At 48.4% G+C, this 14491-nt stretch overlaps 1 protein-coding gene across 7 annotated transcripts in view; it reads left to right on the top strand.

Moving 5' to 3' along the window:
• Positions 1-8176: 8176 nt before the first annotated feature.
• Positions 8177-14491, top strand: part of SSUH2 (ssu-2 homolog) — a 28825-nt gene continuing 22510 nt past the window's right edge. For 2 of the 7 annotated variants that reach the window (XM_081821336.1, XM_081821319.1), the window contains exon 1: positions 8563-8838. In XM_081821336.1, the coding sequence (XP_081677462.1) occupies positions 8676-8838 (163 nt within the window). In that variant the 5' untranslated portion in view covers positions 8563-8675. Of the gene's footprint in view, positions 8839-14491 lie in introns of all 7 variants that reach the window. The other 5 variants (XM_081821314.1, XM_081821309.1, XM_081821347.1 and 2 more) reach the window with 3 other exon arrangements.

The following is a 14491-nucleotide window of genomic DNA, read 5'->3' as shown; positions in this document are numbered from 1 at the left end:
GATGTGGTCCATATATACAATGGAATATAACTCAGCCATCAGAAAGGATGAATACCCAATTTTTGCATCAACATGGATGGGACTGGAAGAGATTATGCTAAGTGAAAGAAGTCAAGCAGAGAAAGTCAATTATATGGTTTCACTTATTTGTGGAACATAAGGAATAGCATGGAGGACATTAGGAGAAGGAAGGGAAAAACGAAGGGGGAGAAATCAGAGGGGGAGACGAACCATGAGAGACTATGGACTCTGAGAAACAAACTGAGGGTTTTGGGGGGGGATGGGTTAGCCCAGTGATGGGTATTAAGGAGGGCACGTATTGCATGGAGCACTGGATGTTACACGCAAACAATGAATCATGGATCACTACATCAAAAACTAATGATGTATTGTATGGTGACTAACATAACATAATAAAATAAAATAAAATAAATGAAGAAGAGAAACTGAGGATAAGTTGATCTATTGTAACAGTAAAAAAAAATTACTAATGGTCTCTTTGTCTCTCTCTGTCTCTGCCTCCCTCTTTCTCTCTACAGATGGAACAAACTCGTCTTTGGACAAATCTGCTCAGAAGTCCAGAAATAGGATGATAAAGTCCCTGCATGAGAATGTAGACTGTGAATTATCATCATCATGTATTTATAAGGCACCTGTTATTTGCCAGGGCCCGTTCAGGGTGCTAAGCAGGCAGTAGGGAACAAGACAGACAGAAATATGTCCTCGAGGAGCCTACAGCCTCATATTAGGGTGATTAGGTAGATGTTAAGCGAAGTAAATAGTAAGATGGTTGATGTGTTGGATAGTCATAAGTGCTATGAAGAAAAACAAACCAAGAACTGAGAATAGGGAGCTGGAGGTTCACTGATGGTGATGGTGTGTGTGTGTGTGTGTGTGTGTGTGTTCAATTTTAAATAGAGGGCCAGGGATGGCCTCATTAGGAAGGTGACATTTGAGCAGAGGCCCAAAGAGGCAAGAGAGTGAATTGTATGGAGATCTGGAAGGGAACTCCAGGCAGAGGGAATAGCCAGTGCAAAGGCCCTGAGGTGGGACTGTGCTTGTGTGGCCCCAGGAACAAGGAGGCTGGTGAGGCTGGAGTAGGGGTGATGGGGGAGCAGGGCAGTGATGATGGCCATGGGGAGAGGTCAGGTTTTCCCTCGCAGACCATGGCAAGGGCTTGGCTTTCAGTACTGGAGAGATGGCAGCCAGGGAGTGTGTTGAGAGAGGAGAGCGGTCACGTGACTGGCTGTTATCAAAGCATCAGTCTGAGGGCTCTGTTGACATGGGTTCTGGGGGTGGGTGGAGGAGGGGGGGCAGCAGGAAGCCCAGGGAGGAAGCCCCCGCAGTGACCCAGGTGAGAGGAGAGGGGGCTCAGACACGAGTGGGAGCGAGCGGTCAGAGTGTATGTGGCTGACACAGCGGATGTGACTTGCTGACACTGCAGGGTTGTGGGGGAGGGGGTGAGGAAAAGAGAGGAATCGAGGGGGTGGATGTTAGGAGTCCAGCGTTGGACATGTGGGCTTTGAGACGTCTGTGACACGGATCCGAGAGGCAGAGGGTCTGGAGTTCGTGATGCTGCCTGAGGTCGCCACCCGAGGTACAGCTGTGATGTGAAGGGATGTAGCATTGTTGCCATCTTCATGACCCACAGGGGCTATAGGGCCCTGGCAGGGTGACGTGGTGAGAGAGCCTGACTAGGCTGCTTCTGGGGAGGATTTGCATGTGGGAGGTCAGTTGGGGTGCTCTTGGGATCAAGCTGTGTGAGGAAAAGTCGAGCTGCAGGGTAGTCCCAACAGAGCCCTCAGCCAATGCCGGGAGGGCATGGGAGCCAGGTGGCCCTTCAGGGGTGAACTGGAGAAGGCCTCAGCTCTGGGCCTTGAGCCGTCAATGCTACCTGAGCTGGGGAGCATGTGCCTGGGTCCCCGGGAGGCCCTGCCGTGTGCAGCCTGGCATCTGCCCCTTGAAGCACCCCACTGTAGGGAAGTGAGCAGGCCCTTATAAGATGGTAGCAGGCCAGGGTCTATTCAGAAAGTTGGTGAGTTTGGGGTTCCCTGGGGAGTTAAGACTGGTGGAATCCGGGAGCTGTGATGTGCCCATGATCCAGGTTATGTTTCTTTTGTGTTCCATAATTCCCCAGCTGAGTTTTGTGAAGTAAGTCTGCCTGCTTCTAGAGACTTAAAGGCCCACCTCACTAACGTCCCTGGCGGGGGGGGCAGGTGAGGAACAGAAGCCTGGAGGGGGTGAAAGAGAGAAGGGGAGAGCGTCAGACCAGAGTGGCAAGGGACAACACACCCAGTGCATATTAGTGCCATGCCGAGCATTCCTTGGGAACTTCCAGAAAGACCTGGGAGGGATACTGGTTGAAGTGTGGCTTTCCTATTGTCAAGGAGACAGAGGTTCAGACTATTATCACTCAGCCAGAGAAGGGAAGGGTGGCAGAGTGACCTTCTGGAAGGCCAAGGAATTACAGTCATCAATTTTATAACTCCTCCATTGTTTCCCTGGTCAGCCGGGAAAAACACTGGGTAGCCAGACTTACAGGGACCAAGCTATTTTCTGGCTAGGTCCGTGCAAACCACGTCACTCTGTTTTCCCCCAGCTCCTTACAATGACATATAACAGTGCACAAAAGTGTTTGTAGTTTCTACATTAGGACCTTAGTGCCAACAGATCTTGCTCGAATCCTGGCTTTGCCTCACATGAGCTGTGTGACCTTGGTTAAGTCACCTTACCCTGTCTGAGTCCCTGCTTTTTTATCCATAAGGAGATAAGGTAGATACGGGTTTTTGTAACGGTTGACTCGGGAAGGCACCCATGAAAGCATGTCCTTTCATCGTTGGCATTTGGGAGGCATCAGAAGACCTCAGTCTCACTTTTTTGTCTCTGCACTTAGGAGCTCATGCCTTGGACCTGAAAGGATGTGCCAATTTCCCTGGTTCTTGGGGAGAGAAGGGTGCTTGGGTGCCGTGTTCCAGGAACCGCCCGCTTGGGCAAGTTTCTTATTTGTGCCAAAACCATTCTCTTCCACTTCATCCTTGATTCCTGCCATGGGCACCACTGGTCTCCATCTACCCAGGCTGCAGATAAGCCAGGAACAATGTTATCACGGTTGCCAGGCCCTTTAGGGCAGAATTCCTTTGTTGGGCAGTCTTGGCTCCTGTGGGGGTTCTGGGTGGATCCAGGGTTAGATGAAGTGCTGAGAGGGCCTGGGGCAGGGCCTGGCTCCTAGTAGCTGCTCAATGAGGGTTCACTGGATGAATAAGTGACAGACAGCTCTATGAGCTGGTGGGTAAGAACTTCTTCTGGAAAGAGCAAGACTGGCTTTGGAACCAGTGCTCACATATCCCTGAGTGGCCGGGGCGGAGGGAGGGGGGGTTGGCGGAGACAAGGCCATCTCGGGAGTTAGGAGGCTCCAGACTGACTTCTGACCGTGTGATCCTGGGCAACTCACTTCATCTCTTTGAGCCTTTTAAAAACATCTGTCACGTGGAAATAGGAATAACAATTTGTCAAGTGTTGGTGAGGATGCGGAGCAGCTGGGCCCTTGTGCCCTCTTGGTGGGAATGCAAAATGGTGCAGGTGCTGTGGAAAATAGTATAGCGGTGCTTCAAAAAAATTAAAAATAGAGCTACCTATGATGCAGCAATTCTGGTTCTGGGCCTAGACCCAAAAGTTCACCCATGTTCCTAGCAGCACAATTCACAGTGGCCAAAAGGTAGAAGCAACCAGATGTCTATCGATGGGTGAACGGGGAAAGAAAATGTGGTCTATATATAGAAAGGAACATTATTCAGCCTGAAAAAGGGAGACAATTCTACTATATGCTACCATGTAGATGAATCTTGATGAAGTCACCAAGGGACAAATACTGTATGATTCCACTTATATGAGGTACCTCAGATTCCTAGAGACAGGAAGTAAAATGGTGGGGTGCCAGGGGTTGGCGGGGAGGGGACTGAGGTGTTAGTGTTTAAAGGGGACAGTTTCAGCTAAGGATGAAGAAAAAGATCTGGAGATGGATGGTGGTGGATGGTTGTACAGTGTGAATATACTTAATGCCACTGAACCATACACTTGAAAATAGTAAAGATGGTCAATGTTATGTTATGTGAAGTTTTCCACAATAACATTTTTAAAGGGCTGTACGTCCACCACCACCTTCATGACAACAACTTGCCTTGACTGGATTTGAGCCGTTTCACTTGCCTACATGAAAAATGGCTGAATCCTGAATAATTTAAAATTCTGGGTGAATTCTGGATGCCATCAACTCATCCATGTATGGTTATGGTGGCACTTCGGGGTCAGAAGGGGAGAGAAGATATGAAATAGATGACATTTGTATTTGAACATCCCGGAGGTTACTCAAGGTGGAGCTGCCATCAACTGAGACATCTGTGACTCTAAAATGCTCCCCCAATTCTCACTGTGGTCATTACTGTTACCCTCATAAGATTTGTGCCCTTGAAGGAGGAACATGAACACCCATGGGTTGACAAGAGAATGACCTCACTACGGTATCTAACCCACTATTATGTCTTCATCTTGAGTCCAAGGAAGTACGCTTTGCCTCCATAAAAGGAAAATCTAAGACAGATAGGAGGGTAATCACATTAAATATCTACTGGTTGTATCTTTTCTTTTTCATGAACAACTACTCAACATCACTCAGCATCAGGGAAATCCAAATCAAAACCTCAATGAGATAACCACCTCACACCAGTCAGAATGGCTAAAATTAACAAGTCAGGAAATGACATGTTGGCGAGGATGCAGAGAAAGGGGAACCCTTCTACTGGTTGTATCTTGAAATAACTCTCGTAAGAAAGCACTTGGAATGCTGAATTGTCCTGAGTGGGTTCCTTATGTCGGTGCTTTTAAAAGTGTAGACCGGGTGCCTGGGTGGCTTGGTCGTTTAAGCATCTGCCTTCGGCTCAGGTCATGATCCCAGGGTCCTGGGATGGAGCCTTGCATTGGGCTCTCTGCTCCACGGGGAGCCTGCTTCTCTTTCTCCCTCTGCCTGTCCCTCCCACTGCTTGTGCTCTCTCACTCTCTCTGTCAAATAAATAAATAAAGTGTAGACCCCCTGAGTTGGAATTGCTTGGGGCTCTTGTAAAAAGAGACATAATCCAGGGTTCTACCTCAGACATACTTAATCAGGATTTCTGGGGGTAGAACCTGGGAATTTGTATTATTGACAAATCCCTTAGTGATTCCTACTGACTGAGAAACAAGAGCCCGGGGCCAGCCCAAGTGAATTAATTAGGAAGCCTGGGACAGACAGTGGCCATCTTGGGTAGCTACCATTTTGGTGGGAGAAAAACCAGTGGTGACCACCAGGGGACTGAGGGGTAGTAGTAGGGAATTGGCAAGCAGGAGGCTTGGCTAACCTGATCATTTCTTTAGTCTCAGAAGGGGCAGATTCTGCCCCCTTTTTGCTAGAGTCCAGAGATGGCAGTTTTTGATCGACATACGGTGCGCAGGGAAGGCAAATCTATATTCAGAGTATCTATTTCAGAAGAACAAAGTGTTACCCTTCCCATGATGGAAGTGGTTAAATGTAATCAACCTGTCGCCAGGTCGCTGGCTAATCACGTCAGAGAATAGTGCCATATCGGGACTCAGTGTTTGGTCTTTGCTGCTGGTGGACTGAGCATTCAGTGGTAGCCAGGCCAGCTTCGGTGAGTGGAAGCCCGTGCATAACCTCCCTCCCTGCCACTCGGACCCAACGGGCCATGGCATCAATGGCGGAGGAAAGAGCCTGACTGGTGCCCACAAATGGGTCATGCCGTCAACTTGGTTATTTAAAATCCCCCTCTGCTGAAGTTATCCTTTGGTGAGCATTAACATGGGATACAAATCTCTTCACATTCTTTAGCCATTCAGAGAAATCTATCAGTATCCCTCTTCCTCAAACCTCCTTGGCACCAATTTTTCAGTAATGTTCCTTCCAAATTCCTGACCATCCAGCTAAACCATGTTCCACAGCCCATGAATTGGTATAGACCCTCACCTTGTCATTTCTTCTTGCAGGCAAAATGCACAACCAGGTGCACTGTTCCCGGTTCTGCCCTGGGAGGATTTCCCTTCACCTGTCCTCAGGGATGCTCCATAAAGGGACTGTCATGCTTCAGTGTCCACTTTTGGGCTTTGAACACAGTTTTCCGTAACCATGACATACCCTCAAGACCCCGAGACCAACCAGTGAGGTTACATAGACTTTTTTTCCAAGAACAAACAAGGTTCACAGTCAGAAGGAAATGGGTAGAGTCTGCTCTGGGACACCTATGTTCATTCAGCAGCTGTTTCATGAGTACTTGCAATGTGGAGAATGGGTAGTGATGGGTCCTATCCATGGACCACTAAGGACCAGTTCAGGAAGAAGAGCTCAAAAGAACCCACTTCCCGACATCAACAGCAATGAGACAGAATGAGTTGAAGAAACCTCCTTGGTGCCTCTCTTCTCCCACCCAAAGCCCCTTTGGTACTTGTGGGAGGTGGGTACCAGTATTAACTTCATGCTGGCCTGGGTCCTTGAATGAATGATGCTTGTTCCTGCTGACACCATGAATCCTAGGTGCTGATGGGTACATTCCTTGCCCTCAGTCACTCAAGCACACCGTTACAGACAGCTTTCCTGTCTTGATGCCTAAGCAAGATGAGAAAGGTCTAGCAGTTGGTTTATTCATCTTCCGCGTATTTTAAGAGTTGTTTATTAACCTACTGCTGTGAGATCTAACTCGTGTGCAGCAAGGACTATCACCCCCTTTGATCTGCACCTCCTGGTTCTTAAGATACCACACAGGGTTATCTACTTTGTGCAGGCTCCAGATTTCTGGTTTCTTTCATACTCTGCTCTGTTTAACATTCTGATCCTTCTGTTTGCCGTTTAAATAATTTCCTATGGTTGTCTCTTTCAAATGCTGAGGAGGGTTTTAGGCAAGCATACATTGCAGCTTAAAAAGTACTTGAGGTATGAAAGTGGTATATTTTAGTTAAGCCACAAGTAGTATCTATCTATCTATCATCTATCTATCTATCTTCTATCTATCATCTATCTATCATCTCTTATCTATCTATCATCTATCATCTATCTCGTCTATCTATCTATCCATCTATCATCTATCATCTGTCATCTATCTCTTATCTATCTATCATCTATCTATCTATCTATCATCTATCATCTATCTATCATCTATCTATGTATCTATCTATGTATCTATCTATCTATCATTTATCTGCCTGTCCATCATCTATCTATTGTGTTTAGGCTCAAATACACACACACAAACACATACAGACACAGACATACACACACACGCACACATACACACACATTATGTTTAGAGTAAAATATACCCACACCTAGGCACACACATTCATGGCAATTCTGTTACCATGGAGACAGTTCTACAATGGCTTAAGAATTGCTTAATGTATAAAAGTATTAAAAGATTATATCCAGTAAGGCACACACAGTTCCACTAAAAAAAAAAAGACCATATTTATTCCTCAGGATCTGGGTCTTTCCCATGAACATGCAGTAATGAAACTTACAAAACTCTCAAATTTAAGAAATTCAGTGCTCCTACCGACCATAAAAACCTATTTGTAGGCATTGAGTCATTTGCCTGTATTTAAGAAGTGTTTGCCAAATTATTGGTACTGCTTTTTTATTTTTATTATTGCTACTAGCATCCTGTTGAGGGTGGACAGTGAACGATGAGGGTGAAAGCAGTACAGAGAGATGAAAGGGGCCCTTGAGACCATCTGTGTGTGTGTCGTGGCCATCCATCCAAGACAGGCCAGTCACTTCCAGGTACTTCCCTGGGTGAGTGCAATAGCCAGTCTTCACTGAGGGATGTCATGGGACAGCCCCATGGCCAGTGCTGGGCTGGGCAAGCCCGGGCATGGGGTACTTGCTTCGCCCTATGGTGGAAGGCTGCCCTGGCCAGAGATGGGAGGGTCATTGCCAGGGATGCAGGGCAGGTGGCTCCAGTTCACAGCTGTCTGCTCCCACCACCAGGAGACCCAGGTCCAGGTGTTCATTGTTTAGACTCATCCAGAAGAGAGGAGTGATCCTCTAAGCATCGGGTTGAAGGAGTTTCGAACTCCAATGCAAAAGGTTCAGGAAGAGGCTTTGAGAAACCCACAGCTGCTTCACAGGGGGCTGGGCTGGCGTGGTGGGAGCAGGGACCACGCAGCCCGGGGTGGGATCTGGCTCTGCCCACCACGTGCTGCATGGCTTTGGAGCTTCGCCTCATCCCAGCCTCATTGCTTCCCCAGTGAGGAGGAGGAGGTTGACGCTTAAGACTTCAGAGACCCCACCCATATCATCTCTCCCCCAGGGGAGGTAACCTCTGTGTTATTACATTTCTCTGTATCCCCTCCCTCTGTCCCTACAGCACTTAGAAGCCTGCCTCCGACAGATGAGCAAGCGAGCACAGTGCTCAGGAGCTCCGACTTGAGAGTCAGATCAATGAGGGTTTGAGTCCCGGCTCTGAAAAATGGGCACCCTGAAAGGGCCCATAAAACCACAGGGTTGTACGAGGACACAGGTGACTAGATGCACCCCGTCAGAGCCCGATGAGTAGAAGTTCTTATGAATAGGAGCTCCGAGGACCCCCGTAGATTGGGTCCAGAGCAGCAGCTCTGACGGACACGGCCTCCCCGAGATGTTTCCCTCGGTTGTATTCAAATCGGGTAACAATGGGCCTGGCGTTCTGGGAGGAGCCGAGGGTGGTCCCTCAGATGCCGGTGGCCGGAGCCCACAGGGAAGTCAAACACCTCCTGGGCTGGACGTCTGCACCATGGACAGGGATCTGAGTGACAACGACAGTAAGTACAGCCGGGGGGACCTGGGGAGCTCACTTCTGTGGCCAGCACTGGCCGAAATCTTCCCTCTGGCCTCTGTGCTGTCTTGGGTTCTGGATCTGTGTTGCTGAGAGCATCCTTCCTTCCTTCCTTCCTTCCTTCCTTCCTTTTGTGTGGAAAGCCCATTTGCAGCCTGCTAGCTGTTCTTCCAGTATGTGCCTCTGGGCAGTGCAGGAGGATGGTAACAACCAAGACGAGAACTTTCCTCCCTGACCATGGTAACCCCGTCCCAGTCTTGTATCCTTCAATCTTCCTTTCTCTGGCTGACCGTTCCCCAACTCCCTCTCGCCCCAGCCACATGTGAGCCTGAATACCACACTTGGGCTCAGTTCTGAGGTGAGGTTAATTTGAAAGACATTCCTGGAAGGTCTTTACTGGTGATCTCCCTCTTGCAAAGAGGGGCGTGTTCATTATGGCTCGAGAAACACAGTCCTGGTGACCCCAATGCTGTCATTCCTGGGACAGAAATACAATGGAATCTAAGGACTATTTAAAGAGATTAAGACAGAAATGGCATTTTATTTATTTATTTTAAAGATTTTATTTATTTATTAGAGAGAGAGAGACAGCGAGAGAGGGAACACAAGCAGGGGGAGTGGGAGAGGGAGAAGCAGGCTTCCCGCTGAGCAGAGAGCCCGATGCGGGGCTCGATCCCAGGACCCTGGGATCGTGACCTGAGCCAAAGGCAGACGCTTAATGACTGAGCCCACCAGGTGCCCCAGAAATGGCATTTTAGGAAGAAATGTGCCATGTTTAAAAAAAATGTCTGATCCTGAATTTGGAAGGGACAGTGTGTGGAAGAGTATCAGATTGGGGATTGGGAGGCTGGGGTTCGGGTCCTGGCTCTGCTATGAATTGGCTGTGTGATCTTGGGCAGGTCACTTAACCTCTCTGAGCCTCAGTTTCTCCATCTATAAAAGGAGATGGGTCAGGATTCCCTAATTTGAAGACCATGAAGGTGAGGGCAAAATGTTGTATGAATGTAGTTTTCTAGGGGGTGGGGGGTGGTCCTCAGCTTTCATTTGAATCCCAGAGAAGCTTGTGACACTAGTACATTTTCACGGTTCCCGAACTTGGGGACTTTGAAGGTCCTGTGCAGGTCCAGCTCTATTGTCTTTCAGTTTCAGAGCTGAAGTGGGATATGAAATAAGCCCATGTAAATCTAAGCAACGCATTTAAAATTTTGTTGGAATCCTTTTTCATATTGAAATGGGAGACTGTACAGAGATATTTTATCATGTATTTGAGCTGGACCTAATCTGATCTCTGATATATTGGAAATTGTGTAGTCATAATTTTATAAGGTTCTACTAATAATCAAATGCAGTTTTTCCTCTTTGAAACACTGCCCATTATCAGTCTTGCAGTTTACAATAGGAGTTTCTTAGTAACAATGGGCTAAGCTGGATCTGGATTCAGATCCAAGCTCTGCCTCCTAATTGTTGGGTGACTTTGCTCAAGTCGCTTAACCTCTCTGGGCTACATTTCTCACAATAAAAACATAGATCATGTCATCTGGAAGAAGTGGTGAAAGATTAATTGGATGCGGAGTGCCTACAGCATCACTCAGAGTCGAGTAAGCATGGAATAAATGTTGACTCTAGAAAATTATCAGATTCTGTCTCCCAGAGCTTTAAAATTAAACTGCTATTAATGAAAAATACTATCACCTGCAGTGTTTCTATTTTGGCATCATGCCTTTTGGTAAGCCAGGTGAGAGTAAGGTTAACTCTTTAGTTCCCTTAAAATTCTAAAGACTCTGATTCTGTCATAGTGTCACCCTACATGCTGGTTTCCAATATAATCAAACCATAGGGTCTACTGCAAGGTATGAGATTGTTCAGAAAAGTTTTTAGAAACAATGCTGATGAACTCTGAAACTGGTCAGTATTTGTCCAGGTTTCGGAAAGGGAGCCTCCTATGGGACTTACATAATTGAAACGTCCCTCCTTAGGCGAGGGACTTTGTCCCAGTTGAGTTACTCTCCCCAGTCACGAAAATGTCGTCCCCTCAGTTTTTGAGTCCGGAATGTGGGCAGCTTTAGAGAGAGAATATCTTCTTCCAATGACACACTGTGGGACAGAAAGTGGGCATGGACAGAGACATTCTGGGATGTGGCGTCCACGTGGAAGTCAGCATGAAGGTCTCTTAACTCGGCCTTAGCTCTGACAGCATTCGGCTCATGGCAACACCTCCCGCCATTGGCTGAGATGCTTCCGGTGATGGGCCGGTCCGCCTTCCATAGCTGAGGCGGTCAGGAATTCTTTCCTACATTTAGCTGATCTCTCTTTCCCTGGCACTTCTACTCTTTGGTCTGGATTCTACAACCCCCCCATACCCCTGCCCCCAAGCTACTCAGAACAGGTCTGTTCCCTGTTTAAAATAAGAAGCCTTCAGAGTTTTTTCTTTTCTAGCATGACCAGGCCTTGTTTTTCCAATAGGCCCAGATGTAATGTGGTTTCAATCACTCTTCTCTTAGAGGGAGATATCCTAGCCCAGAGACGAAGAAGAAAAATCCCCTCCCTTATTCTAAAAATCATATTCCTTGTAATACAACTTATTTTATTACAGACTGAATCCCCTCCCAGAAATGGTGTGCAAGAGCCTCTTCAAGTCAGACGAGCCCCACCCCATAATTGGAGGAGGGGGCTGCTGTGATTCTGGACAATAGGACCCAGATGGCAACTCCTTACTCTTGGGCGCTGAGAGCTGGGGACGGGGAGAAATGATCTGAAGCCACACCACTGTCACCATCAGTGACCCAGTGCTGAGGGATGGGACTCTTCCCTTGGTACCCCGGCCAGCTCTGTCGCCCAAAGACATTCTTTCGTGCCCAGCTCTGAGTTGGAGACCAGAGACTGGATGAAGCTGTCAGGGTAACTTGGTGGGAAAGATGCTGGGCTTCATGGTAGGGGCCCAGCTTCCAAGGGCCTTGGTGACTGACCGTGGGGCTTTAGTGTATCTCGCACATCCCTTAGGAGGGAGGTACGGCCACCAGGAGTGCAGGCCCTCCCTGCCAGTTTGGCCCTGACCTCATGGGGCAGCTCTTAATGGAAAGATAGAGTGTCCCTTTCTCTCGGTTTTCCCAAGTGCTCCTCCCACTGACTGTATTCCCTGAGCCCTGTTGTAGGGAAAGAAGACCAGGGCCCTAAAAAATAAAGTGACTCTCCCCCCAGACTACACAGTAGGCTAGCTATTTGGAGCTGTGCTCATGGATGGGGGAATAAGGATGAACGCACTGATCTACTTTTCAGGTGTTCAAAGCCTCGTGGGGGAGGCAGACCCCCAGCTGGACTTCTTCTAAATAATTCTTAGAAAGCTGTTTGGCAAAAGTGACAACAGAGTACGGAGGGGCACAGTGAGGGGGCAGCACCCCCAGGCAGGCTTTGTAGGACGTCAGGCCTGGGCTGAGTCAGGCTGAGGGAGTGGAGGGGGTGCGTCCTGGGCAGGAACAGCCCGAACAAGGCCTGGGAGAAATGGCATGGTACACGTGCCAGGGTGAAGGCCAACATCAGTGTCCTGAAGTGACAAGCCAGCCCTTACACCCCCTTTGCCTTCCCTGCCCCGTGACCCTGTCTTGGCATGGTGACGCTTTCTACAGAGCAAGACTTACACATCCCAACTAACTGGACATTTGTTGTAACATTTGCCAGGTTGTCTCTTGGCATGCCAGAGGGCCTGAAGAACTCCAAGGACAACTTCGCCCTGGCCTTCTCCCCGTTTCTCTTGATGCTGATCTCACTCCCACGGCGGGCCTTGTGTCTGCTCTCCCAAATATGTTCTCGTTGGCTCCCACCTGAAAGCTCCCACACGTCTCTCTCCTCTCAAGCCCCAAGGAGGCTTTTCTCTCTCCTCCCCCCTTTCTGCTCTGTTCTTTGTCCCCACCCCTCGCCGGCCACAAGGGACTGTTTTCCCTTCTCTCACCTGTTCTGGGCAACGTGGGGAGGTTTTTTAACCTCAGCAGGGGAGGAGACTCCACAGGTAATATAGGGCCAGTTAATACAGGGCCTTCTCTGCTAAGGGCCGGAGCTTAGTTGTTAGCTGTGGGCTGTGGTGGGCGCCTGGGTGGCTCAGTCGATTGGGTGTCTGCCTTCGGCTCAGGTCATGATCCTGGGGTCCTGGGATCAAGTCCCGCGTTGGGCTCCCTGCTCAGTGGGGAGTCTGTTTCTCCCTCTCCTTCTGCCGATTCCCCCTGCTTGTGCTCTCTCTCTCTCTCTCTCAAAAAAAAAAAAAAGCTTTAGGCTGTAGTGAGCCACTGCGGTGTTTAAGAGGTGGGATGGCCTGGTCAGCCTTTCTGGTCTTGCTATGAAGACTCTTACATAACGTAGCCAATTATTTGTTCTTCTTGGCAAGCAAGACTCTTTTCTTTCTCTTGTGATCACCTGATTCTCCTGTTTTTATTACTTTAAATTATGGTAAAATACACGTAACACGAAATTTGCCATCTTAACCCTTTTTACCTGTGCTGTTCGGTGATATTAAGTACATTCCCATTATTGTGCAACTATCACCACCATCTATCTCCAGAATCCTTTCATCTCGAACCCCATTCAACAATTCCCCACTTGCCTCTCCTCTTTGCTCCTGGCCAACCCCATTCTCTTTTATGTGTGTGTGGATTAGACCACCTGAGTCTCTCCTGTACCATCTTTAGTGCCATTCAAACCACAGTGTATTTAAGGGCACTGACTGTATGCAGGAAGGGGGGGTTCTCTGTCTGAAAGGGACCCTCACGCCTGTTGGAGGAGACAAGGTAGGAAACAAAAGCAAGATGGCAGTGGGGCGCCATCTGAACAGAGAGGTGGACCGATTTTAGTGTTTTTAAGATGATTAGTCCTGGAATCAGAGGCAGAAGATGTGGACTCCTTTTATCCTCAGAAATAAAGGGAATGGCATTTTAAAAAGAGGAAGTTAAAGAGGTTATCCATTAATTATACCTTGCTCCACAAGAAAAATTCCTTTCTACACAAAAGAAAAATTGCTGGTAGCTGGTGAGCACTACCTTAGAGATGCTTTGCAAAGCTTTCTCAGCAACCACTTGATGCCATTTGCATGGAGCGATAGGGCGTTCAGCAAAGTGGAAAGGTCATTGGCTTAGAGTTAGGATCTGAGTCGTAAGTACTCTTTCTGGCTCTGCTGTGAACCTGTGAGCTCGTTGCCCCAGATCCCACCTCTGAGTCTCGTGCTTCCACAAAGCCGGGAAAACAGAAAACAGTGGTTGTCGTTAAATGCAGAAAAAGATCACACCCGCACCATCCCTTTGTGAGCCACAGGACACAATGCATGTCTTAGGGTGGGGTGGCCCAGCTGCAACTCAGCCCCGACCCTGTGGAAACAGTGATGCAGCTGGGGGGGCCCCCTTTGGAGTGCCCCACGCTGGGCGTCACACAATGACCCGTGACGTCCACGTTCCTGTTGGACCCGCTGAGATCTGCACAGGAAATGACGCATCTGCCTGTAGGTCAACCCGGAGCCCTTTCTTTTTGTACATAACATAATGGTGAGATTAATTTAGTTCTGACGAATTACGACTGCCCTGCGAGGTCAGGGTGGCTCCTGGTTGATGGATGGAGCTCTGAGTTTCCCACCTCTTATTCTTCCCCTCTTCCTGCCTCTT

Source organism: Leptonychotes weddellii, chromosome 1 (genome assembly GCF_054177405.1).
Source record: "Leptonychotes weddellii isolate Sample4059 chromosome 1, ASM5417740v2, whole genome shotgun sequence".
Lineage (NCBI taxonomy): Eukaryota > Metazoa > Chordata > Mammalia > Carnivora > Phocidae > Leptonychotes > Leptonychotes weddellii.
The sequence above is the reverse complement of the archived record's forward strand: the minus strand, read 5'-3'. Positions and strand labels throughout refer to the sequence as shown.